The sequence below is a fragment of the Sycon ciliatum genome, chromosome 10 (genome assembly GCF_964019385.1).
Source record: "Sycon ciliatum chromosome 10, ocSycCili1.1, whole genome shotgun sequence".
Lineage (NCBI taxonomy): Eukaryota > Metazoa > Porifera > Calcarea > Leucosolenida > Sycettidae > Sycon > Sycon ciliatum.
The window spans coordinates 6,677,508-6,703,127 of record NC_088652.1 but is presented as its reverse complement, the minus strand read 5'-3'; the positions used below and the strand labels follow the sequence as shown (position 1 = coordinate 6,703,127).

Genomic DNA, 25,620 nt, shown 5'->3' with positions numbered 1-25,620 from the left:
CACTTGGCAAGTCGATTGGACTTTTCAATATGATAGAAAAACCTGGAAGGACGCCAACATATCCTGTCGGTCACTTGGCGGATCACTGGCTACTGTCCAGACAACGACTCAGCTGATATGCGCAAACCGGACAGTACTGGGAACGACCGGTACGTGGGTAGGCCTGACTGGTACATGGAGTGCTGGAAATTGGAGTTCTTGGAAATGGGAAGCTGCACTGTCGCTGCACTGTCGCCCGTCGCGGCACAACTTCCATGGGCATCACATTTTCCAAGGATTCGGGATGATAACATATACGGATACTATCAGCCAGATATTTTCCAATTACTTACATGGGACAACAACCATACACTTCGGTACCTCTGTCAACGATATGTGCCTAAAAGTAAGGGTATGGCATTTGAATGAACGCAAATTAGATTCACATAAATCTATACAGTCTGTTCTGTTGTACATGTTATTATCGGTCATGAGTCATCAGTATTCAGGTTAAAACAGGTGGACCTAAACCATGCAACCCAAAGTGTAATGAATTCTTCATGTAATGAAGTCGGCTCAAGTGGAGCTTGGCAACATTAACCCTTTCCATGCTAGGGATGCGTGTACTGTTTTTTCAGGATGAGCAGATTGGCCATGGACGCGTTTACGCGTTCTGCCTACAATCTACAGTACATTTGTATCGCGGGCTATAGACGAGTGCACAAACTGTCATAACTCAGGAGCGTCACACACGGTACGACCACTACGACCATGGTCGTACCACCTTTCATCCAGGGTGGTCCACCTAATTCATCCAAGAAAGCAATAAAAAAAGTCAAGGATCTTCGAACTTGTACAAAACATCGAAAAATACTTTCATTGCAAGGAGCATACAGACTAGATGCCTAGTACTAGCAGCTAGCTATTGCCCAAGACTCCAGGCGATTATCCATTACGATAGGCGGTTGGAGTCGCGGGTGGAGACAACCAGACGATGGATTCCTCACGGACGCATTCACTGGAAACTTGAATTTCCAAGATCTACCATGTTACAATGGCGATCAGCACGGTGAAGAGACACTACATGTCACTTGACCGCTACACCAAATTACATAATAATTTCTTGTATATTCTTTCCACAACGACTTCTACCTACATGTAGTACCTCTGGCTCCTGATGATCTACTGCAAGCTGATGCGAAAATGCATTTCACCCGCGAACGCCGCGCTTGTCAGCGGAAAAGGGAAGCGCTTCATTCTCTGAAGTTGACAAGTGTTTGGACTACTGCTCCATGGCGGCAGAATATTCTGCAGCTGTTCACGGACACTACCCACTTCGCCTAACGATTTACGATCGTTTCTTTCTCCGAGTTTTCTGGTAGCAGCAACAAGAATTGCGTCCACGACCACAGGACGAAAGTTTCTCGCAAACTAAAGTCTTGTTGCCACGCAGACAGAGAAGATTCCGCAAGCCCTTTCTTCTGCTTCCAGTGTTGGCGCTCTCTGCTCCACTGGCAGATTTTTCAATCCCTCCGAACAAAAAAAGGATCTTCTTCTTTCTCTAAAAACGATTAAAATTACTTCGCTACTGTCCGGGCCTTAGTGCATGCGACGCGGCGCGCTTTTGCAGAACATGACAGGCGTTTTTGCGCAGTGGCTGGCGCCAGAATGCGCAGCACGCTTGTACTTCGAATTTTGCGATTTCTTTTAATGGCAATAGGTTCCTTTGCCTTGCTTGGCTACATAAGATGTAAAGAAAATACCAAAAATCCAGGAGGAGTATGTTTTTGGAGCTGGAAAGTGAGTGGGGTTGTTGAATAAGGGCACCTATGCATAATTTTCCCGCGGTTTTTTGTGCGGGGCAACTTCACGACCTCGACACTGTACTTGCACCACTCAGCGCAGCACGCAGTCTCATGCATGCACGCGTGGAAACTCTGATGATCGTAGAGCCCTACGTACCTGCTTCGCGTTTGCTGAGGCTGAAGTACAATGTACAATTTTTTTTCCTTTGTGTTGGTGAAGAATCAAACTCAAAACAAGACATTAATTTTATTTTCTTCTTGGAAGGCAAGGGTTGTCACAGTTTGCTGTTGTGTATAAGTAGCAAGTTAGTTAGAGATCAGTAAGCAGCTGACACAATCATGCCAAGCAACGCCCATTGTATCGTCCCTGGCTGCTCAAATCGTAAAAGCAGCTGCAAGTTTGGTTTGTTTGAAACTGATGATGCGAACTCGCAAGGACGAAAAGTGTTTGTGAAGCGGCGCCTATGTGGATCAGACCTGGCTCGTGTTGGCTGCGGAGGAACAGCAGAGGTCTGTAAAGCTGTATCTTTTCATCGTTTGCCTAAAGATTCGGATCGACGCCGGCATCTCAGGGCCGAGTGGCTTGCCAAAATACCAAGAGTCAACACTCCTCTTTCTGGAAACTCGTATGTTTGTGGGGTGCACTTTCCTGGTGGTCGACCTGTGACGGAGGACGAGCCACCTTCCCGTTTCTTGGACAAAGCCGTCGTAGTGAAGAGGAAGAGCCGTGTTTCGACAGGCGAAGTCAGTCGACCCGTTGAAGCGATTGGTATTGATGACGATGTTGATTTACCAGTCACAGATGAATCGGTGCCTGAGGCTGCAACACTTTTAGCTGACCATGATTATGGTGAAGTTCCCGTTCTCCAAGAGAACAAAATAAAGACTTTGGAAGCACAAGTGGCTAAGTTGCGGTCCCAGTTGGAGCAGGCCTTGTACAATTTGGATGAATCGGAAGAAGCTTTGCGGAAATGCCAACTCCATTACTCGAACATCCGACATGACAACAAGATTGTACTGTTTTACACGGGCCTGAGTTCTCTGGCGTTTGACTTGTTGCTGGATCAGTTGCGGTGTGGATGTCAAGACATGTGCTTTGCTACTAAAGTGCCAGCTGATTTCCTTGGCCAGGACAGCCGTGGCAGACGAAGAGCATTGGTGTATGAAGACGAGTTGCTATTGACCCTTGTCAAACTTCGGCATGCTTTCCCTGAGTCAGATTTAGCACTGCGATTCGGAATAGATCAATCCACGGTGTCCCGAATATTTTCAACGTACATTCGTTGCATGTACTTCTCTATGAAAGAAGTGGACATTTGGCCGAGCCGGGCTCTGATTGATCGCTACATGCCCGACGTCTTCAAAGACAAGTACCCACGCACCCGGGTAATTATTGACGCAACAGAGTTTCCCATTGAGAGGCCAGCCAACCCAACTGTACAAGCAGCCACCTGGTCGAATTACAAAAACAGGAACACTTTCAAACTGTTAGTTTGTGTGACACCTACCGGTGCAATATCGTTTCTGTCTCCTCTTTATGGCGGGCGCATTTCTGATAAGAAACTGACAAAGCGAAGTGGGCTAATGAAGTTGATGGAGAAGGGTGATGCCATCATGGCCGACCGTGGTTTCGACATTGCCGATCTGCTACCGGAGGGTGTCGATCTCAACATACCCCCGTTTCTTGGTTCTCGAGATCAGCTTGATGAAGAAGAGGTGATCGAAACTCGGCGTATTGCTAGCGTGCGTATTCATGTGGAGAGAGCAATGGAAAGGATCAAGAACTTCAGGATAACTCACTTCTTATCTTCCGTGTTGTGCCCTTTGACTGAGCAGATCATATTTGTGTGTGCATTCCTCACTAACTACATGGAGCCCCTGGTACCTCCGCCTGTTCGTAAGCCATCGACACAGTCTGCACACTTTTCCTCTGCTGCAGAAGTTGCCCAGATATCACCAGATGCAAACATTTCTGCAGTGGCTGTTTCAGCTGGCACATTTCTTTCACCTGCTATTACTGCTTCTGCTGCTGCTTCCGCTGCTACCAAGTTGTCATCTGCTGTAGCTGCTACTTCTGCTGCTACGAACGTGCCATCTCCTGTAGCTGCTACTGCTGCTGCTATCAGCGTGCCATCTTCTTCTGTAGCCGCTGCTGCCTATGTGACCACTATGTTTGTTTTGCAAGCGCTCAGATGGCCCACTTCTTAGAGTTTGTAGGTCTTGTAACTCACGCTACCACCATATGTGTCAGAATGATGATGAAGATGGGCGTCTATGTAATTCTTGCTTTATGACCAGGCCGCTCTGTTGAAAGCTTTTTGCGCATGCCGATATTCCTACGTGGCCTCGGTATTTTCTTCCCCTCTTTTCTTTGTGTTATGTTGTGAGTAATGGTGCCCCTACACAATGATGCTTATTTCACTCAGGACTTCGTACTTCGAAGTAGAAGTAGTGATGCTCCTATTTGTCTGTTTGTGCTGTTCACCAGGTAGGAAATGTGGCCTGTGACTGCTGCAAGTGCCGCTTACTTTGAAGTAAATACGAATACTCATGTAACGTTCATGCCTTTTTGAACTCCGTTGTAACACGGAATGGCGAGCTATTGTAAACCAGTTGTACGTGCCGTTTTTTGTAGTGGTTACCAGTAATGGCAGTATAATTTACTATAACGCACTGTTTACAGCAGAGTTCCACCGTCTTGGGTACATGTATACAACACTACCTAATCATGTACAAATGCAGGAAGCCGGTAGCTGATGGAACTATCCACCATCTAATCACGGCGTTTATATCAAGAAGGAGCTACAGAACAGGGCAGAACAGAAAAAGCTATAATAAAGGACATAGAGTGCAGCGTATAGAACAGTTCAGACACACTTACAGAAGAAAAGATTGCCACAAATCAGGGAAGAATGTAAACGGTCAAGACTACAGGAACTGGAGCAAAGTGAGCAATGGTCATCTCAGATGACGAGGAATATATCTATTACCAAGAAACTTGATCACAGAGCCAGTTTCGGGAGAACATGATCAAAATAAAATGTTCGGCAAGCTGCGAGAGTTTTCTTGACATGCACTTCAGAAAATGAAATGCGCTCAACAAAAAGATCATTGCAGGGAGACCACACTACAAAGTCACAAAATTGAAGGCCTGCAGCAAAGAGCTGCATTTGCACTTGTGTATAGTAGGCATGTGTTGTTTTGAGAGAAAGCACACCATCCTTGTTGGACAAACAAAATGATGCAGTAGACCCAGCTACCTCTGCTAGACTTTGGTCTCTAGCAACAAACGGGCATTTAATCTCGAGCAAAAGTGATGTATCACCATCCCTAACAATGCCATCGGGACTGGCACCAAACCAGCATTCATCAGCATGCACAAAGAAGCCACATGCAACAACATCTATCAGCTTGCCAGACTTGGCTTGGTGGGCTACGTAGGCACATCGTGCCTCTTCTTCATGATCAATCCCCCATCTGGTTGCAGGAGTGGTGAACGCCGGCCGATCAATGATAGTTTTTATGAGGGATGACGGGTCAGTCTGAGGTCGTCGATGAGCTACAGTATGGGCAATGGAAGCTGTAATACGCTTCTTTCGTTCATTCCTCCAGAGTTCACTTGTTGTTTGGGATGCAGTGGCTTCTTGCGGGGCATTGGCTTCTTCCCAAGTAAGTATGACATTGGACTCGTACCACAGCATCTGCTTGTCCTCAGTTAGCCACTCGCAGTCAGATGGCACAGGTGTCACATCACCTGATCTGCTGTGCTCAACCTGCCACTTGTCCTTCTGTTCCCCTGCCCTAGCCAGTCTCTCCTTTTTCTGCGCTTGGGCTCTGTGCAACCTGTCCTCCTTCTGCTTAGCAGCAAATCCTGAGCTACCAGCAACAAGAGGCAATGCTAGGTGGATGGAGTTGGAGTGAATGGTTGAGTTGGCGTATTCCTCCACACGCCCGGCAAAGTCCATCCGCTTTGCAACAGCACGAGGGTCAAGTACTTCTGCAGCAGAATGCTTACGTTTCTTTGGCGCAGATTTGTCAGTGGTACTGCCACCTCTACGCCACTCCATGTCTTGAACCAGCATGGGCTCACTCTTTTTACCTGCACCTGCAGGAGGCTGGTTCCACTTTTGCAGCATGTCCGTGCACGTCCGAGCGTCACTAAACCCAAGCAGAGTGAACTCGGACAAGCCATACATCAGTGCAGCTATATGCTTGCAACTGGCAGTAACACCCTTGCCAGCAGGACAAGTGCACTGAGCACCAACAACACTGGTGGCAGATCCTGAGTCACACTGAGCAACGAGCCGAAGTTTGTAGTCAGCTTTGGTCTTCATTTCAGGCTGACAGCGGGCACGGTAGTACACACGGCTGTTGGCCTTCATCAGTTCGATTTTCTGGACATAACCTGCTCGATACAGACGAATTGACTTGCTATCAGTGGTAGCAAGCGCTTTGAAATTCTTGGCAGGTCCATCGCTGGTCATAGTGTCCACGAAATAAGAAACCATAGTTTGCATGGAGAACGACAGGGAGAGTAGCCTTCCACTCGCAGATTTAATCGGCTGCCACCCATAACAGGAAAATCCAGAGGGTCGTGGGGAATAACAGCAAGCGCTGCAGCTGGCGGAGGTGGCCCTTCCTTGCCATCACCGTCGCCTTCAGAGAAATGCTGAGCAAGTCTGTAAACGACACGAGCAGATAAATAACAAATTCAGATTCACAAATAATTTCAAAAAAAATAAGATTTTGTTGTGGGAAGAAAACAACTCACCTCGCAACTAGATCGGCTTTCTTTCCCGACTTCTTGAGACCATACTCTCCACACTTCACCTTCAGAAGGTTCAAGGTGAGCTGGGAAAAATCCTGACTGACTGCCATCTTCCTGTCAACTAATATCGAAACTGTCTTCCACTGCAACGACTGAAAACAAAGGAGAGCCTCGCGTCGAGTAAGTAAGTTAGTTAGTTGCCCCGCACAAAGGTGCGAAGTCGCGATGGCGACCTGGCCGCCATGTTTTATGCATAGGTGCCACTGCTAGGGGAACCCTCCTTTGCGGCTGTAGAGTGCTAAAAATGTGCCCTGTTTGCCGAATAACCCTTATTTTTCTCCGTAGGACACCCCGGACCACCGGTTCTACCACTCCCAGCCGCCCTGTCACGCCCCTGCTCTCTCTAAATATCTCGGATTGCTAATGTGGAGACACCGCAGGAAAGGTTTTGCGCTCGGTTTTCCAGGGATATAAAGTGTTGCGCGATACAACAAGGCATGACCGAGCGGCGACAAATTGAACGGTCAGAATGCCCAAATTTCACATTTTGACGATCGTTTCAAATTTTTTGTTCGCGACTTCGTGCGGGCTTGGGATTTCCCCCGGAGACAGCGCGTGCGCAGTAAGCTTGAACAAAAGCGCTTGAATCTCAGCTTTCCAACGCAGTTTGAATCGTGAAAATCCGTTCACTATGCGCATGACGACGAAAGTAAACATGAGAGGCAGTCATTTTGTTATTTTCAGGCATCGTGGGGGGTTTGGAGAGGAGATGGAAGTGGCCCTGATATGCCTCTCGCGCTGTGAGTCCCTAAAATGGCTTCCTGTGGTCCAGATCTTTCAAAAAGCCAAGGTACATGAAAATCCATCAAGGTACAGTGAAATAGGAATACATTTCGTTCTGAGCCGCGCGTGCAGCTTTGAACAAGTGAGCTCAGGGCCTGAACAATGCGTGGCCAACACAGGAAAACATGCTGGCATGGAAAGGGTAAAGAAGTCTGTACGATTCACACCAATCAAGATATATCGTAAGTCTTCATACACGTTTGCTGAAAATGGAACCAGACGTTTTCTAACATAAAATTGCTTATGAAACGGTTCCACAGTTATAGGTCGTGTACGGTTTAGTCCCTGGATGTTTGGCTGTGGTGATTGAAAACGCCATTTTCTCATAACGTGAAGCGTCACTGGCCACGAGCCGTCTCAAGGATGCTTCTAGCGCGAAAGCAATGTTATACTTGTTTTTGGTGTCGTTGCCGTCGTCGTCCTCGTCGTTATCTGTTTCGTTGTTGTTGTCGTTGTCATTGTCGTTGTCGGTGTCGTTCGGTGTCATTGTCATTGTCGTTGTTGTTGTTGGTGTTGTTACTACTGTAGTAAACTGATACAGACAGCATACACATACAGACAGCATACACATACAGTCAGCATACACATACAGACAGCATACACATACAGACAGCATACACATACAGACAGCATACACATACAGACAGCATACACATACAGACAGCATACACATACAGACAGCATACACATACAGACAGCATACACATACAGACAGCATACACATACAGACAGCATACACATACAGACAGCATACACATACAGCCAGCATACACATACAGACAGCATACACATACAGACAGCATACACATACAGACAGCATACACATACAGACAGCATACACATACAGACAGCATACACATACAGTCAGCATACACATACAGTCAGCTTTAAGTACTTCCTAGATAGGAGAGCGAGAACCGTACACCGACGATTAGAGTCCACTCTCCAACAGTACCCCTGTCTCGCAGAGAGCCTGTGGAAAAAAAATGAAAACCCTCTCTTGAATAGTGCCCAGCCAATAGCTCGTGAATACATGGTGTCCCTTGCTAGCCATGCACGTGGGAAAGCTTGTTGTTGTTTCTCCAATAGACTTTTCCATGCTATTGCACTGGAGGTTTCAGGATCAAAATCGCAGTTCGTGTGGCCGTTTCTGCTGAATCGTGTTAGGCTGCGCTTAACTTGTTTTCTGCTAGATGACGTAAATGTAGCAGCATTAAAATAACAGTGCCTCTCTTGAATGGTGTCATATCTTGAATAGTGCCCCATCTATATGCCAGTGTGGTGTTTAGCTTGTGGATAATCGAACAGAAGCAATGCTCCATCTTATCAGTCTCTGACCTCTACACCCACCCTGGACTTGACGGCTTTGATTTACCACCGTGGAACGGAGTTCTCACATAAATGAGCCCACAAAAATAATTACACTGCCCTACTGCACCCACTGTTATAGCCATACAGTGTACTTGGCAAATCTATTTTTATTTTATTTTATTCCAAGCAATACATGGCTGGGGTAGCCAATGACCACTTTGCGCGGAGATTGCAGGGTTTTTATAGCCAACCATGGCACACAAAAAAAACATTAGTCATTACATTATCTGATTTTTGAAATTTCAGAGTCTATAATTATATGAACAACTGCCTACTAATAAAACAATTTCCGACATGTGTTTCCCCTTCTTGTGCTTCATGTGTCACTTTAACTGTTAAAACCAAAAATCTCTGCTGCAATAGATTTGAAAGGCTCAGCTCTGAAAATATCCGGGGAATAATTGTTGACTCACACCAGCAAGACTCGCAATCTAACATCAGTGGAAAGTTGAAATGTCTGATGGTGCCCTCCCTAAAAATATGTGAGACTTCAAGTCGGAGCTGAAGAAGCCTTTCCTTAGGTGTTCTTGCATGTTTTCCTGAACCATATGCAAATTTGTCTAATCTACTCCATGTGCCTCGAATGTTTCTATGTACATAATTATGTCCATTGTTATATCATGGATGTGTCGGAATTCAAACTGTGTTTTGGTGAAGGTGACTGGTACGGGTGCTCTGCGAGCAAATCTCTTGGACTCATGGAGATACTTTATAATCCAACGCCTAAGACATATGATGAGGCCACCATCGATTGCGCAGGGAGATTCAGCATTCTGGCCAATATCCAAAGCTTAAACCAAGCAGAGTGCGCAAGGACAGTGCTTGGACCACGAAATGGTCAATGCAGCAGTTCCTCAAGCGATAATTGCAAGAATGCCTCGTTTGGCTGCAAAGCCAATACATGCAATGTGTGGGTTGCTCTACAACGACCATCTAAAAATTGGACATGGATGTTACCTGTTCCATCCATACCGAGTACAATTCCCTGGATAAATTCAACTACAGGAGGTAGTGGAGAGAGAAAATGTGGTTACTATTCACCTGAAAAAGGGGGTTTTGGAATCGAATCTTGCACAATGAAGCTCAGTTTCTACTGTCAAAGATATACACCAAATGGTAAGGTATACTGGCTAGGACATCACTATTCTGTAGTTATCGATGTAGCTATCCGGGAACTGTTTTAAGACCTTCATGCCGACGTTAAACCATCTACTCTTTCGTTGACCGACAATCACTTAATCATTCACTGTGTGAATTAAATAACGATCCAAATTTAAACTAGGGGCTATTGACATTAAACGAGGTTGCGAAGGGGTAATCCACTTTAGCCAATCCAATATGTACTTCCTCCGGAAATAAATATTTCGTTACTTTTTCACTATTTTTTTGCTGGTGTTATTTCGCTTTTTCTCTTCGGTTATGTCCGCTTGAAACACTGACATGACATTTCTGACTCGTAGGAAAGCATAGTACATATTCTGGAGAGCCGACAGTCGTCGCAAAGCAAGGGTGTCGGCGCTGCAAACAAAGCAAAGTGAACATGTTTTTCATTTTCGTCCACCAGGCGCAATGCGAAGAAAAGCACTGCGCTCACTGCTCGTCGTTGTTTTTTTTAGTTCAGAACGTTACAGGGCAGGGCAATGGCACCAAGGAGCAAGAAGAGTGGAAAATGAAGAGCACCTTGCGTTTTTAAATATTGGCCCTCCCCGAATCGCCTGTCGGAATGCGAACAGGTCAGCAAGATGTAAAAATTCCAAAAAGCAGAGATGTGACAATCGTCATTTCTCGCTGCAGAGCAGCAGAGCAAGATGAATAAGCTCAAAAGAGAAGCCGTTGTTCAGCCACTGTAGAGCCCAGACCTCAACTTGGATGGTCTTGCCCTTTCCAGCAGCCTCCACGATGTGTCCTTGGTCGCAAAGGAGAACAGGCGAGATCTGAGTGCGGGAGTCATGAAGTTCTAGTACGACAATCCCTGGGAGGAATTTTGAAATGTTTGTCTTAGCCTTTGTTTGTTATTCTGAGCCATCATCGAGACCGGAGGCAGTAATTAGTACCAGCGCCACCGCGGTCTCCGCCGAGATGGAGAAAGCATTCTGATAACTGCGAGGATGATCAGGGACGCAGAGCAGCTTCTCTGTGACATAATGGCGTCGACCTGCCACTCGGACGGTTTCAGCGGTGATGAATCGAGCGATGCCGGCCCAGAATGAGATTCTTCTACCATTCATCAACCTAGCAGATACATGTATGTCCATTGAATGTGTTGAAGTATTTCCCTTCCAAAAGAACACTTCTGTTGAGCACGGTAACTCCTTGAAAAGTCCTGTAAAAAAGTCACGAAGTTTTGTTTCCGGAGGAAGTACCTCGGCGAGTGAAGTTTACAATGACCACTAGTACCACATCACTTCTACAGTACTCACCATGTATTTATCCATTACACCCGGCGGCATGAAAATGAGTGGAGATTTGCGGCAAAACAAATTAACCACTGGTCAGACAAGTAAACATAATAATATACATATACATGAGAGCGGTTCCGGGGTTACGATTTTTAGTGACAAAATCAGTAGAGGCGAGACGGATTTTTTATACGTCGTTTTCGGGCAGCAAAAAAATTAATGTTCTGGAGTCCGGAACTTCTGTGTTTGCCACCATTGCCAAGGTGAGGATCGTAAATACGTCCCATTCCGGCGCTTTGTTTTTTAGAAAATTTGAATATCTATGTTTCTCGTACAAAATTTGAACGCGAAAAATCTTTCTGCCACCGATGACGCCAAATCTCCGTACGAAACATGGCTGGTGTGAAAGCCAGTCCACACGGATTCTGGGTGTCGAAAAATCGTAAGGAGCAAGCCTCGGAAATATCGGCAACGCCCATAAGGATTGTGGCATGGAAATCGTACCCGTGAACCTCTCCATTATGTCCTCTGTCGTTACGTTTGACAATGAAACTCTGGTGGGTTTTTAATCTTCTTAATCTTCAAAACTTCTTGTATCTTGATTCTAGTCTCTAATTCCTTTCTCTCGATTTTTAAAGTGAGAGTTTGAACCTACAGTACCAAAATGTTTGGCTTCCTTGCCAACCAATACTACGTAATATCATAGTCAACAATAGAGATGAAGTTGGTTGCTCCAATGAGAAGCACACGCTTCTTGCCGAACTTGACACTGGACTAACTCACGACTGCCATCCGGAGCACACCAGGAGCACGTCGCACCTTCCGCTCGGCAAACCTGAAAGAAAGCACCACTCCCTGCTCAATACACAGTGTTTCGGGGAATTCACCCCTCATCAGTTGAGCGTGAGTAGGCCGAGGAAGATTGTGCCTGAAAAGCACCACTTATATACTGCTCTCCAGGCCAAACCATCACCAGGTATACAAACTTACAGAGACGCTTTGTTTCCAGCGCGACAAACACCTCGTGAAGCCCCAGGTAGCAGCGTGAGTCAGAGTCGCTCATGGAGTGGTGCTAAACAGACGTTGAGAGCCAGTATAGCTATTCACGCTGTCACCTCCAACAACTAGTCGCACGTCCGCGTGAGGGACAACAATACGAACTTAGAAGTTGCGACTTCGGCGGTAATAGGTGAATAGGTGAATTGCCCGAAATACTGTGTATTGAGCAGGGAGTGGTGCTTTCTTTCAGGTTTGCCGAGCGGAAGGTGCTACGTGCTCCTGGTGTTCTCCGGATGGCAGTCATGAGTCAGTCATATGTGTTAAGTTCGGCAAGAAGCGTGTGCTCCTCGTTGGAGGAACCAACTTCATGACTATTACCGCCGAAGTCGCAACTTCTAAGTTCGTTACAATAGAGATGTTCAATATATACTTGTTGCTTTTACATTGGCAGTTCGAACTGTCCATACTATGTGTTCTCCCATGTAGCACCCTCCAACATAGCTGGCGACTCCACGGAAACTGAGATCTCCGCACGTATAGTGCAGCCACAGATACTTCGAGAATGGATATCTGGATTCTGCTTTGTGTACGCAGAAAACAAGAGAGCAGCTTTCACAACTTCGGTTTGTGGCACAAGTGAGTCTACGGTTTTAGCAAACCTGAGTGCCAACACGGCGTACCGAGTCCAAGCATTCTACACCACTTTGACTGGAATAAACAGCAGCTTCTCGCAAGAAGTCTACATTGGAACATTGCCCAAAGGTAATACAGAAGATACATCAATGGCAAAGGAACTACAATTTACATTATATTGTCCACTAACCATTTACTCTGGCGTAAAACAATCAGCTAATGACATAGCATTGCACGACACTGAGCTACCGTGCTGAACTTCTACAACTGACTGGTTATTAGCTCTAGAACATCTTAGATTTACCTTGGATTACAAATAAATGGTGGTGATAGTGGCCATTATAGCGTAAATTGTACGTCCTTCGTAATCTCCTTCAAAAGAAATTAATCCTTGCCTCTTCATCTCGGTGATGTTCGCCAACATATGAGCCAGGGACTACAGAAACCACCCTATGGCACTTTTTGGCGAAAACATTTTTTTCTCTCAAAATGTTGGTATGGTATGGTAATGTGGTCAAACAAAATTTCAAGTTGATCTGCGATGGTAAAATGTGCCTAACCACCTATTTAATAATGGCATATCAATTGAGCGATATAGAGCAAATTTATGTACACAGTATGTAATGTTCTTTGTATATCTTCATTCTTGCTAGTTAGGCAGTTCAAATGTATAGTGAACTATGCCCTCAGCTTCATCCAGTGATGCCTGCGCGCCGTCCACTAAATCTCGGTAGTACTGCCGCTCCTCTTGTGCTAGCGATTTGTGCGAACGCAGCGCCTGGACACTACATTCCGTCTCTTCCTCTGTACGGGCGACACGAATTTTGTACCGCCGATTGTCACACAATGCGCATACGTCTGTCCTTGGCTTCATCACTTTGATATGTGCTGCCTGTCTCCTCCAAATGTGGCAAAATGACCCGTGTAATGAACAGGCGAATACTGTGTGACGGTCTTGGTGTAGGTGTTGTATGCAGACTGCTTGTTCTCGGATGCTGGTAAGTATACTGGAGGGTCCTCAGCACGACCTCGCTCCGCTGCAGGTTGAGGTAGACCGTACACTTTAGCATAATTATGACTAACTAAACTGCACTACATCCTGCTCTATGTCTGCTGAAATGGCCAAGTGCTCTGGTGTTCTCCCAGTCAAGCCATGTTGTGCCAGTTGAATGACTCCTTTGTTTGCCTATTTTGAAGGCGCTTCATTACATGACTTCCAACAGCAGGAACTGCCATGAACACGTCTTTGCACAACTCGTAACCACGTACATGATAGCGGAAATAGAAAGGTCGATCACCACCACCAGTCAGTGCGCCCAGAACAAACTGCTTGAACTGTTGAAGCGCTTTTTCGATTCTCGCAGTTTAGAGACTTCAAATATGTAGTCCTCGAGCTGCTGCTCTGGGATGACTTTCCAATGATTCTTCGACTTGCATCCACAGCCTCTCTCAATCCCATCGCGTATGTCCGAGGAGACCACGCTTCACCTGCTCCGTCGTCGGTGGCTCAGGTGCGGGGGTATCTGGTTCGTCATCCGATTCCGAGTAGTCGGTGTCACTCTCCGCGTTCGAAATTTCCGAGCTGTCGGGGCTTGGCGTTTTCGACACAACACTAGCAGCACTCGAGCTTGCTGTGACTCCATACGTCTTCTTCTTAGGTGGCATATCATCGCCGTCGCTGTCAGCATCGGTGTCGGAATCGCTCGCGGGTGCCAGCGCTGAATCCGTAAAAATTCTCGTCGTCCGATTCAAGCGCCTTCGCATCAGGGACTAGTCGACTCCACACAGAATCGAGCTGCGTCGTCTACTAGATGTTGTAGCCATAATCAATCACAGTAAGTGGAGCCTCATGAGTTACTCGACAATCGCTCGAGCTCGGAATCCTTCCCCGAACACCTAACAAGAGGACAGCTCTTGAGTCTTGTCAAAACAAAAGTGACGAGTTCTGCGCTTCGCGTAACTTTGAGTCGCGTGACTTTGAAACGTCATAACTTGATTTTGATATCAAACGTCGTAGGGCGGTTTCTATAGTCCCTGGCTCATATTATGTTTTTTTAGGAAGGGTGCATTCGGTTTTACAACTAGTAAGTTAGATGAAGATAAGAAGGTTAAGAAATTTCACAACATTATTGTCAGCGGATATCATACTGGATTTCTATGATTGAAATCTCTTTTCCTGTTTTCGTCTTCCCGACAAATCAGTGAATATCAAATTTGATTGTGTGGATTAATGCATCAATGTCAATAGCATGTTCACAGGCGTGTGTTTTACGCCATATTGCCAGGTGTGCCTTTACCACCATTTTTATCAACCACATCTCTAAAGAAAGAATATTTATCCAGCGCATGCACGAAGAGGAAATTGCAACTAAATAGAGTGGTTGTCTGTTGACAAACCCCCTCTTTATAGCCGAAGTTCGTTGCAACAGAGATGCACTCACAGATATACTATTATAATCGGAGATTAGCTGTTCATTCAGCATAGGTTGTCTGATGATTGTCTATGGGCACGAAATGTTTAAAAGAGCATGTCTGAGAAAACCAGAACATATGTGCAAGTCGATCTCTCAGATTTTGTTCAAATTTTGCAGGTAGGTTTGCTTGGGGGTGTAGATCGACATTCCAAAGCCCGCGCAAAATCGTTTAAAGGGAACCATGAAATTAGCATACCTCTCGATATTGGCCCAATATTGGCAGGATTCACGGGTCTACAAACGAGCCACTGCACAGCGTACAAGAACAAGCACGAACAAAACTCCATCAAGCCAACATTACCTCACCTTAGAAGAGTTGTACGGGCAGCACCACTTGGCCACGCCAGCATCCCAGAAGACAAAGGCAGATCATCCCTTGACGCCACAAATGATCGTCTTGAAAATTGCCAAATTACAAGCGCTGATAACACATCGAGCTACGTCCTCAATTAGCAAACGCAATACACTGGCAGGTATCATTCCTCTTGCAGTACAATCCAAAAAATACACGCAAAAATTCAGTCACTTTTGCATCAAGTGTTCCATCGAAAAATGTTGGTGGCGCAAGGAGAAGCTTGTTGTTTGGAGTGACAAGTGATCACCGCTGCTTTTCCTTGTCAGAGTCAACAATACACTTTGTTCTGCAGCATTGGGAGTGCTGTTGGAGTAGAAATTGCTTACTAGACGTCGCGGGGTGTAATACATTGGTTTAATGATAATGAAGACGAAATAACAGAAATTACCAGGCAAGCACAGTGGGTTGGTGAAAGACCATGATTGAAATACTAGAGGTACCTGGTTCAAGTCCTGCAGCGGATCGGTTTTTTCCAGCCGTGCTACAACCCACAATCAAATGGGAACTTATGGCCACGCAAAAGGGTACATGGTTGCAGCTCTTGGGGTTTCTCGGCACTTGCGCTTCAAGAGTGGGGTGAGCAGTGGCGGCTGACGTTTGAGCAATCCAAGTCACAGTAGCTACTGTGCACACGATCCTTGGACTCAGCAACTCTAGGCATCTCATTCGGTGGTGTCGGCATTGCCAGGACATGAACACAGAAGCTGTTGGGTATATTGTTCGCCTTAAAGCTTTCGTTTCGCCAACACATCAGCAGCATGGCGGTGAAAGCCAGTCAACGTATTACGCTTTTGTGAGTGTCTACCGAGGATTCATTCGCCCTATGCTGGAGTATGCTCCACTGGTCTGGATGTCCGCTGCCCCGACCCATCTGGCCAGGCTCGACCGCATTCAGTGGAAGGCAATGGCCATCGTAGGACCAGAGGTGATACTCCAGAGTCTGGCTTCACGACGCACTCTCTCGGGGCTGTACTACATGTGCAAGCTTAAGTGCATCGAATGCCCACAACAGCTGACCAACATTGTCCCACCAACTGCACCCACTGTGGTTCGTCCACGAACCCGACACACACACATGCGGTGACCCATCCTGTTTTGTTTGTTTGTTTTGTTTATTTACGGATTCTCCAGAGGTAAATGGATACCTATCATGGGAGTCTCACCAAACCAATAAAATAATGAAAATAAAATTATGTATGGAGCGCAAAAAACTCAAAATCTGAGATTTTCTAAGTCAAATGAGATCCTCACCAACTTCTCGATGCCCTACCACCAGCTGCACCGGAGTACATCAGGCGGTCCTTCCCGTTTGCCCACATCAGTATGTGGAATCAACTGCCGCCCTCCCTGTTCCAGCCACCAATGTCTCTGGAACAGCTGCACTGCTTCAAGGCAGCTGCATGGAAGCACTTGCCACACGCTGACTGGCCGTGGGCTACAGACCACCTCTGAAAGCCGCTGATGCACACACACTAGATTCACCCTGCCGTTTAGCTCGAGAGCATATTACTCATCTCTGAATCTACCCCATTTCAACTATTATTATTCCCTTCTTGCTTTGTCTTTTTTTTTACTTCACTTTTGTCCTTAGTCACTTTCTTATGCTGGCTCATTATAAACTTATGATTAAAGGGGAACTCCGGTCCAAAATCACCCCCATCCATTACACTATGTCGTAAGTGGTAGAATGGCGAAAACCGGAAGCTTCCACGACAAGGATAACATACCTAAATTACCAATTGCAATTTTCCATATATGGCACAAGGGGGCCCCGCCCACCCTGTGACGTAAAACGTTCCCAGTGACCTCCAAATTGTTTATTCAAATGGTAGACCTACAGAAATTTTGAAAAAGGTATTCACTGTTTTTTCTTCGATCAATAACCCTTGTATTAGTGTTCATCCACATCATGTTGGAGGAAAAGGAGACCACGGGAGGTGTGGAGGTGGACACCACTTCGGATTCAGCAACACCGAGGCCTTTTAGGTTCGAGCCGAAGCGCGCATCAGCGCCTGCGAAACTGTCTACAAGTAATATTTCTGACACTACATAACAAAACAGATGAACGTGAAGAGACCGCTTTGGTTGCAAGTGCTCGCGTGAGAAGCATTGCTTGATGCCGTTGTGGACAATGCAGCCTGATGTGGAGCGAGGTCGAGTCGACTTGTTGCTGGGAGGTTCCTGCAGCTTTCAGTAAACGCGGCGAGTAGGAAGGGCTGCAGTGCGTCACGCAGCACTCAGAGTTTGCTGTTGTTTGCCTGCGAAAAGCAGTGCTCCAGGTGGCATTGCTTTCCTTCGAAGAATTTCGGGCAAGGTGTGGACCGTGGTGAAACAGGTGAGGATTCACTGAATCGGTTTCATTACTTTCTTTCTTTCCATGTTTCATGTACCGGGACAAATTAGATGGGAAGTGTTGTGCAATGATTTTGTGTACAGTATTCAAATTCACCAACTTCCATCACACAACCATAAAGTTCTATTGCATCCATGCCAATATAATTATACTGGTACAACGATGTCTTTCATTCATACAATTCCTAGCACTGTAAGTGTTTCAACTGTGTGTAAAAGTGATGTAAATTTGAAAAAGGCCAAAGTGTCTTTAGTAGCCCATAGAAATATTAAGTCAAATCCGAAACTATTTACACTGAAACTATTTACTTTTACACAATCATGAAGACACTCGTGGTATGTGTATCTACATCTCTCCAATTGTTTTGTGCAGGATTTGGAGACATGTGGCGTATAGACAATACACATGGTTCACAAATGGATACTTTGGACGCAAGCAGCGGCGTGTTATACCGTCTTGTGTGGTATCGAGGATAAAGCAGATGTACCCAGAAGCCAATGCAGATGCGCACCGGGACTTTGCGGAAGCAGTTGGACGTAATGATGAAGATGATGATAATGCTTCTTGGCCTGGTTGACTTTCACATGATCATTGGTACATGTGCATGCAGAATGTAGAAAACAGTTGACAGACACGATTTTTAATTATTCTTGACTCGGGCAATATTTGTGTTTTCGGGTGGGCGCATGCTTTGCACCAATGCAGCTGCATGAACAATCTGGTAAAGTTGTCAGATACAATGGCACAATACTGTACTGTTTTCGGGAGCATGGGGTTGTGCTGCTGCCGTGTGCCGTTGCGAATGTCGAGAATGGTTGTATGCACATCGTTCAACAGGTCCTGCAAGAAGTTGCAGGACGTTGTCGTGCAGCTTCTTGGCCACCCTGTGCTTTGTGCTCTTTGTGTAGTCCAGCCTGTACCTGAGCACACCCTCCTTCGTTTTGGCGTGCGCTCTCCCTATATTGGCATTGTGGGACAGACATGCCAACTGTACCCGTACTCTCATGCTATTGTACGAAAAGTGGACACGTTTTGGTGCCCACTTCAGTATGACAGCATGGAAATTGTCCAGACTGCCCGTATGGCAGAATTTGGTTAGCTGCTTCATATCGTTGAGCAACGTCTTGCCCATCACGATGCTCTCCAGGATTTTGTGCTGGTCTGAATGTCAGCCATGCTCTCTCCTCTCAGGTTGCGAAATTTGAAAAGGACCATATATTTCTTATAATAATACAAGGCCAAGGAATGGTAAATGATACAAATCACTATACTATACCTTGCATTTGTGGCAGTGTAGCATTGGGAAAGTTATAACCTGGATGCATGATTGGAAGTTGCAGCCAAACGTTGATAAAATGGCAGCTATGTACATTTCCCCTTCTCCCCCTTCCCTGCCACTTTGTTTTCCTTCTTCAAGTGTTGCTATTCGTATTGTTGAAGAGCATAAGCATCTTGGCGTTATTATTGACTCTAAATTGTCGTGGTCACCCCATGTGCAATATGTCTGCAAGCGCACAAGCTCCATCCTTGGGGCTCTTCAAGCCCACTGTAGACATCTTCCTCTTTCTTGCAAACGCTTGTTTTATTGTTGCTATATATTGCCCTTACTTGACTTCTGTGATACTGCTTGGTCTGGCATAACTACTACTGTATTGAACAAGCTAGAAACCCATAACCGCATGCTCCTTAAAATCTTATTTAGCAAAGATCGTCGCTTTGCCTCCGCTAGTCTTTACGAAATTGCCAAGAGCAGTCCCCTTTCCACTCGACATAAGTACCACCTCTGTGTTCTCATACATAAAATATTACTAAATAAAATAACCTTGCATATGCAGGCTTATAATTGGTTCTCCGAAACACGGAATACCCGGAACTCACTCAGTCTCCCACGCGCTGCCTCCACCCTATTCACTAGATCCCCGATCTTTGCTGGCTATGTGTTTTGGGCAACATTACCAACGCAGGCCAAGACCAGCACGTCGATGGATAATTTTGTTGCTAAAATCTCTGCTCACTTATAGGTTTCATGTATATCCTGCTGGTTTGTCTCCTCCTTTGCCTTCTTTGCCTCTTATTATTCTTTTATCTGTTTTACTGCTGTGGTTGGCTTTCACCCTTGTCTCAGTTTTACTGGCCGTCGTCATGATGTGCTATGAGATAATGATATAAATCCAAATCCAAATACAAATACAATAGTGAAGCGATTTGTGCAGGCAAATGTATGCTGTTTATAATGAGCGCGAAATTGTGTCCGAAATCCTGAAACAGAATCTATAGCAGTAATCTTGGGTAGAAGGCAATTCTATAATTTGCCGATTTTATGTAAGAAAAGGGAAGATGAAAATTTCCCATGAGAGTTGAAACAAGCTTGTTCGGTCTGCGTTCACTACGAGGACTATTCACATTATTATTTTAATTTTTAGTCTGATATCAAATGGAATAAGATATGAGGTTGAAAGTGGATGCATTTGAAAAGAATTGTAATAGCGATGATGGTACGTCTGAAATGGAGGGATTCTAAGTTACACATACTATTTAAACTATCTTTTGATTCATATCTTACTGTCTGTCTGTCTGCCTGTTAGTCTCTCTCTGTCTCTGTCTCTGTCTATTTATATCTCTTTCTCTCTCTCCTTCTCTCTATCTCTCTATTTATCCATCTATCTATCTATCTATCTATCTCTCCTCTCATGTCATGCATGCGTCACACATTCATATTATATTTCCCGTATAATATTGCAAGAATCACACTCTCATGTCTTTCCATTCTTTGCCTTTGTTTGTGAGTGCTTGGACCATCCACGTGTCCAGGAAAGGAGGCAGCAAAGTTTGTTCATTCTGCCGAAGTAGAAATAGCAAGGAACTAGCAAGGAACATTCGTTGTAACTTAAAGCTTTATTTCCCGGGAAATCATCAGACAACTCATATTGGATGAACGGCCAAGATCCGATTATATAATCGGATCTCGGCTGTTCATTCATTTCTGTTATAACCAACTTCGGCTATACAGAACAAAGAATGCTGCATAATTGAGTCCGTTATATCAGGAGTCTAATTTCATGTACATGTATAATGAACATCAGTCTGTTTTCAGAACATCCGGTGTAGTTTCAGTTCTTGTGCATTGATGCGCTCTGTGCAGCAACATGGAAAGCCTGTGCTCAAACCAACACCAGCACTTGGCAAGTCGATAGGACTTTTCAATATGATAGAAAAACCTGGAAGGACGCCAACATATCCTGTCGGTCACTTGGCGGATCACTGGCTACTGTCCATACAACGACTCAGCTGATATGCGCAAACTGGACAGTACTGGGAACGACCGGTACGTGGGTAGGCCTGACTGGTACATGGAGTGCTGGAAATTGGAGTTCTTGGAAATGGGAAGCGTCACTGTCGCCCGTCACGGAACAACTTCCATGGGCATCACATTTTCCAAGGATTCGGGATGATAACATATACGGATACTATCAGCCAGATATTTTCCAATTACTTACATGGGACAACAACCATACACTCCGGTACCTCTGTCAACGATATGTGCCTAAAAGTAAGGGTATGGCATTTGAATGAACGCGAATTAGATTCACATAGTTTTTAAATCTATACAGTCTGTTCTGTTGTACATGTTATTATCGGCCATGAGTCATCAGTATTCAGGTTAAAACAGGTGGACCTAAACCATGCAACCCAAAGTGTAATGAATTCTTCATGTAATGAAGTCGGCTCCAGTGGAGCTTGGCAACATTAACCCTTTCCATGCTAGGGATGCGTGTACTGTTTTTCAGGATGAGCAGATTGGCCATGGACGCGTTTACGCGTTCTGCCTACAATTTACAGTACATTTGTATCGCGGGCTATAGACGAGTGTACAAACTGTCATAACTCAGGAGCGTCACACACGGTACGACCACTACGACCATGGTCGTACCACTTTTCGTCCAGGGTGGTCCACCTAATTCATCCAAGAAAGCAATAAAAAAAGTCAAGGATCTTCGAACTTGTACAAAACAACGAAAAATACTTTCAATGCAAGGAGCATACAGACTAGATGCATAGTACTAGCAGCTACCTATTGCCCAAGACTCCAGGCGATTATCCATTACGATAGGCGGTTGGAGTCGCAGGTGGAGACAACCAGACGATGGATTCCTCACGGACGCATTCACTGGAAACTTGAGCAGAGCTGATATGGAGGCGATCACTGGGTCCAAAACTAACATTTTCCAAGATCTACCATGTTACAATGGCGATCAGCACGGTGAAGAGACACTACATGTCACTTGTCCGCTACAACAAATTACATAATAATTTCTTGTATATTCTTTCCACAACGACTTCTACATACATGTAGTACCTCTGGCTCCTGACGATCTACTGCAAGCTGATGCGAAAATGCATTTCACCCGCGAACGCCGCGCTTGTCAGCGGAAAAGAGAAGCGCTTCATTCTCTGAAGTTGACAAGTGTTTGGACTACTGCTCCATGGCGGCAGAATATTCTGCAGCTGTTCACCGACACTACCCACTTCGCCTAACGATTTACGATCGTTTCGTTCTCCGACTTTTCTGGTAGCAGCAACAAGAATTGCGTCCACGACCAACTCGGCACCTACCGTGTCCGGGAGATCTTCATCCATAAGCTCTTCTTCCTGGTTTGGCGTTGCCGATACTCCCGTGCTAGCCCTACACTGCAAGTGCTGCTGCTACCAACCAGTGGCGCTCCTACTCAGCTGCAATTATCTATGGGTCTAAGACCACTGCCAACCCGCACTGCGCTGGGTAAGATTTGTCTTGCCTTCCAAGGAGCTAGACTCTGGAATGCGTTGCCCAGCGAGGTACGGGCCATACCGCACCCGGCCCAATTTCGCACTGCTGCTGTTCCACACAGCATGAACCTTTGAGGTCACACGGATCACTATCGCAATATTTTCATTATATGCCTGTCTGTTGGCCTGCCTGCTCGTCTCTCTCCCTGTTTCTCTGACAACCCGCTGGTTAATTCGTACGGTTGTTGTTAGACATAAAGCCCTGTCGTAGAGGTCTAAGCCCTCATTTGTTGCTGAGTCTCTCTCTTTCCACTCTCTCTCTCTCTCCCTCTCTCTCTCTATTTCTCTTTCTTTCCCCCCCCCCCTCTCTCTCCCCCCCCCCTCTCTCTCTCTCTCTCTCTCTCTCTCTCTCTCTCTCTCTCTCTCTCTCTCTCTCTCTCTCTCTCTATCTCTCTCTCTCTCTCTCTCTCTCTCTCTCTCTCGCTCTCTCTCGGATCTCTCTCTTTCTCGCTCGCTCTTTCTGTTTTTGGTTGACAAAAACATCTCTGGGGCTGATTGCTTTCTTGCTTCGACTTCTGCCACGCCTTTGTTCTCCTACTCCCTTTTCTGTACAAGTTTTGTGCAAACCCTCCTTTAATATTGTCTGTCTCATTTTGCACTGAGGTGTTTTGATGCATAGTGATTATGACGCTCATCATTCGCTCCTTTGTCACTGCTCAGTTCTGTCCATTTGGTTTTAGCGAATTCAAAGACAGAAAACAAACACCAACAAAACAAAGATTATCAGAAGTGAAGGTGGACTTGATCAACACATCGATACCACCTATGTGCTGGTTTGGGTCTCTGCCAGAATATTAAATTATAGAATCCGTGTTCAAGGATTGACGAGTCAAGGCTAGTTATTGCATCAGCAGGGAATATAGCTTCAATGATAATTTCGTCATGTATGTCGTGCTGGATGAGTGCATGCCTCAGGTCGTCCACTTGGGGGTGTCAAACAGAGCTGCCAAACAACCAAGCCCAATGGAGGAAACCAGTGTCGAAGATTGCTCAGTGAGGAGGTCGGACGTCGTCCATCAATTATCATCAATTTGTCGCGCAGTGCTAGTTGTCGGAAGTTGTATAGTGAAGATATATTTACGATTCAAACTTGTGGAAGGTTACACATTTCTGTGTTAGATGCGCCGCGTATTCGGAAATTAGATCCAGTACTATGTGTACAGAAGGAGAGTGTGCTATCGTTGCAGTTGTTTGCTGGCACACCTCATTTATTTGTTATTTATTTATTTTTTTCTGCACCTCGTGGCATGTCAAGACAGCCAATTGAATTGAGGAGAGGGTGAGACCAACCACGGGAGAAGAGAAAAAAGAAAATGAAGAGCACGTACACAAAGTGGGAAGGGATTAGCAACTTAAAAAGCAATGGGATGCTCAGCGAGCTATGCAGCGGAAGTGGTGACTGTGACTTTGTTTACTGGGAGATACTGAAGTGCTGTCTGACGAGGGTACGGAATTTGGGCATATCTGGAGCTTGTCTAACACTGGGAGGCAGTTGGAGCCACGTGGAGTAGGAGGAAAAGAAAGGGGCATGAAAGTGTGCCCAGTATTTCCTGATGTATTGAACATGTTTGTCTACAACTTGCAGGTTCTGTTTTTGAGGTTTTAGCACTTTAATCATTTCTCAATTAGGTTGAGGTATGGTCTTTTTTCTTTCTTTCCTTTCTACAAAATTTATGTAGTCACATTTTTCCAAATTCCCAACAGTCCCTGTACAATCTTAAAGAGAAGGGAAGGAAAACGTTGCGTAGATAATAATAATAATAACTTTATTAGGATGACCCTAATACACTGTAATATATGAAAGGAAGTGGCTACTTGGTAGTGAGGATTTTCGTCTCTGCATGCGAAGGTATAGATTGCGAAAATACGGGATGAATAGTTTTGTTGTACAGTATCTAGTGCATCTCTAAAAAAATCTGTCCCAATTTCCCCTGGCTGGTGACCACTGCAATGCCTGAAACTTCCCTTTGCACCTGGTCTTGGCGCTTTTCCTTACATTTCTTTGTACATTGGTGTGTTTAGCACTCTATTCGAGGTGCCTCCACCTTTTGTGGACATATTCGTGAATTGGTTGTATTCGTTTGTTGCATTATATCAATGTTTGTATACCCCGCGCTTGCTTTAAATACAAACTGTCAATTCTGCAGATAACTGGTACGTATGTTCACATGGCCAAGAAGCATCGGGAAGACTCGAGACACTTTACATTCCCACACCTAAGACATACAATGATGCGTCTGCTGAGTGTGCCCGGAGAGGTAGCATTCTGGCGAATATCCAGAATAGATATCATGGAGAGTGTGCAGGAGACCTGCTTGGACCCCGAAACGGTCAGTGCAACAGTTCTTCCAGTGATAACTGCAAGACTTCCTCGTACTTCTGCAAAACCAATACATGCAATGTGTGGGTTGCTCTTCAACGACCATCTCAATCCAAAACCTGGACATGGATGCTGTTTTGAGTGTATCGCACAGCAACCATCCAGGTCCGACAACAACAGAACTACACACACCGAAAAGGCTTCTACTTCATTTCGTGCAAACAAACTCCTAACTAATGAAAACCAGAACAACCATGATCAGTTCCTCGCATGCGTACCTGAGGGGCCCGCATGCTCGGAGTGTAAGGACCACATGGCGGGCGTGAACACGTGTCGCAAAGGCACGTGCATGCATACAAGTAAAGTGCGTAAAAGAATTACATACTACATCTCCCCCCTCCGGGGAACTAGAGGAACTAAAGATGGGAAAGTGAAAAACATGCGGAACGGTAGAAACAATACTGAGTAAGACGGCGGGCCAATACACATGAGAG

General features: G+C 45.5%; 1 protein-coding gene across 1 annotated transcript; it reads left to right on the top strand.

The window, feature by feature from the left end:
* On the top strand, nucleotides 1-25,322 carry LOC135826311 (uncharacterized). The gene is made up of 5 exons (XM_065338932.1): nucleotides 1-385; nucleotides 9,424-9,882; nucleotides 12,651-12,926; nucleotides 21,122-21,529; nucleotides 24,954-25,322. The coding sequence occupies exons 1-5, from the start codon at nucleotides 118-120 to the stop codon at nucleotides 25,265-25,267; spliced, it is 1,725 nt and encodes a 574-aa protein (XP_065195004.1). The 5' UTR covers nucleotides 1-117; the 3' UTR covers nucleotides 25,268-25,322.
* The last annotated feature ends 298 nt before the right edge of the window (nucleotides 25,323-25,620 follow it).

Bases quoted from the DNA above. Each gene is read 5' to 3' on its own strand.
- LOC135826311 (XM_065338932.1), top strand. From the start codon at position 118: ATGCGCAAACCGGACAGTACTGGGAACGACCGGTACGTGGGTAGGCCT. The intron at 9,883-12,650 runs GTAAGGTATACT...TCTCCCATGTAG, and splicing joins TCAAAGATATACACCAAATG to CACCCTCCAACATAGCTGGC. The intron at 21,530-24,953 runs GTAAGGGTATGG...TCAATTCTGCAG, and splicing joins TCAACGATATGTGCCTAAAA to ATAACTGGTACGTATGTTCA.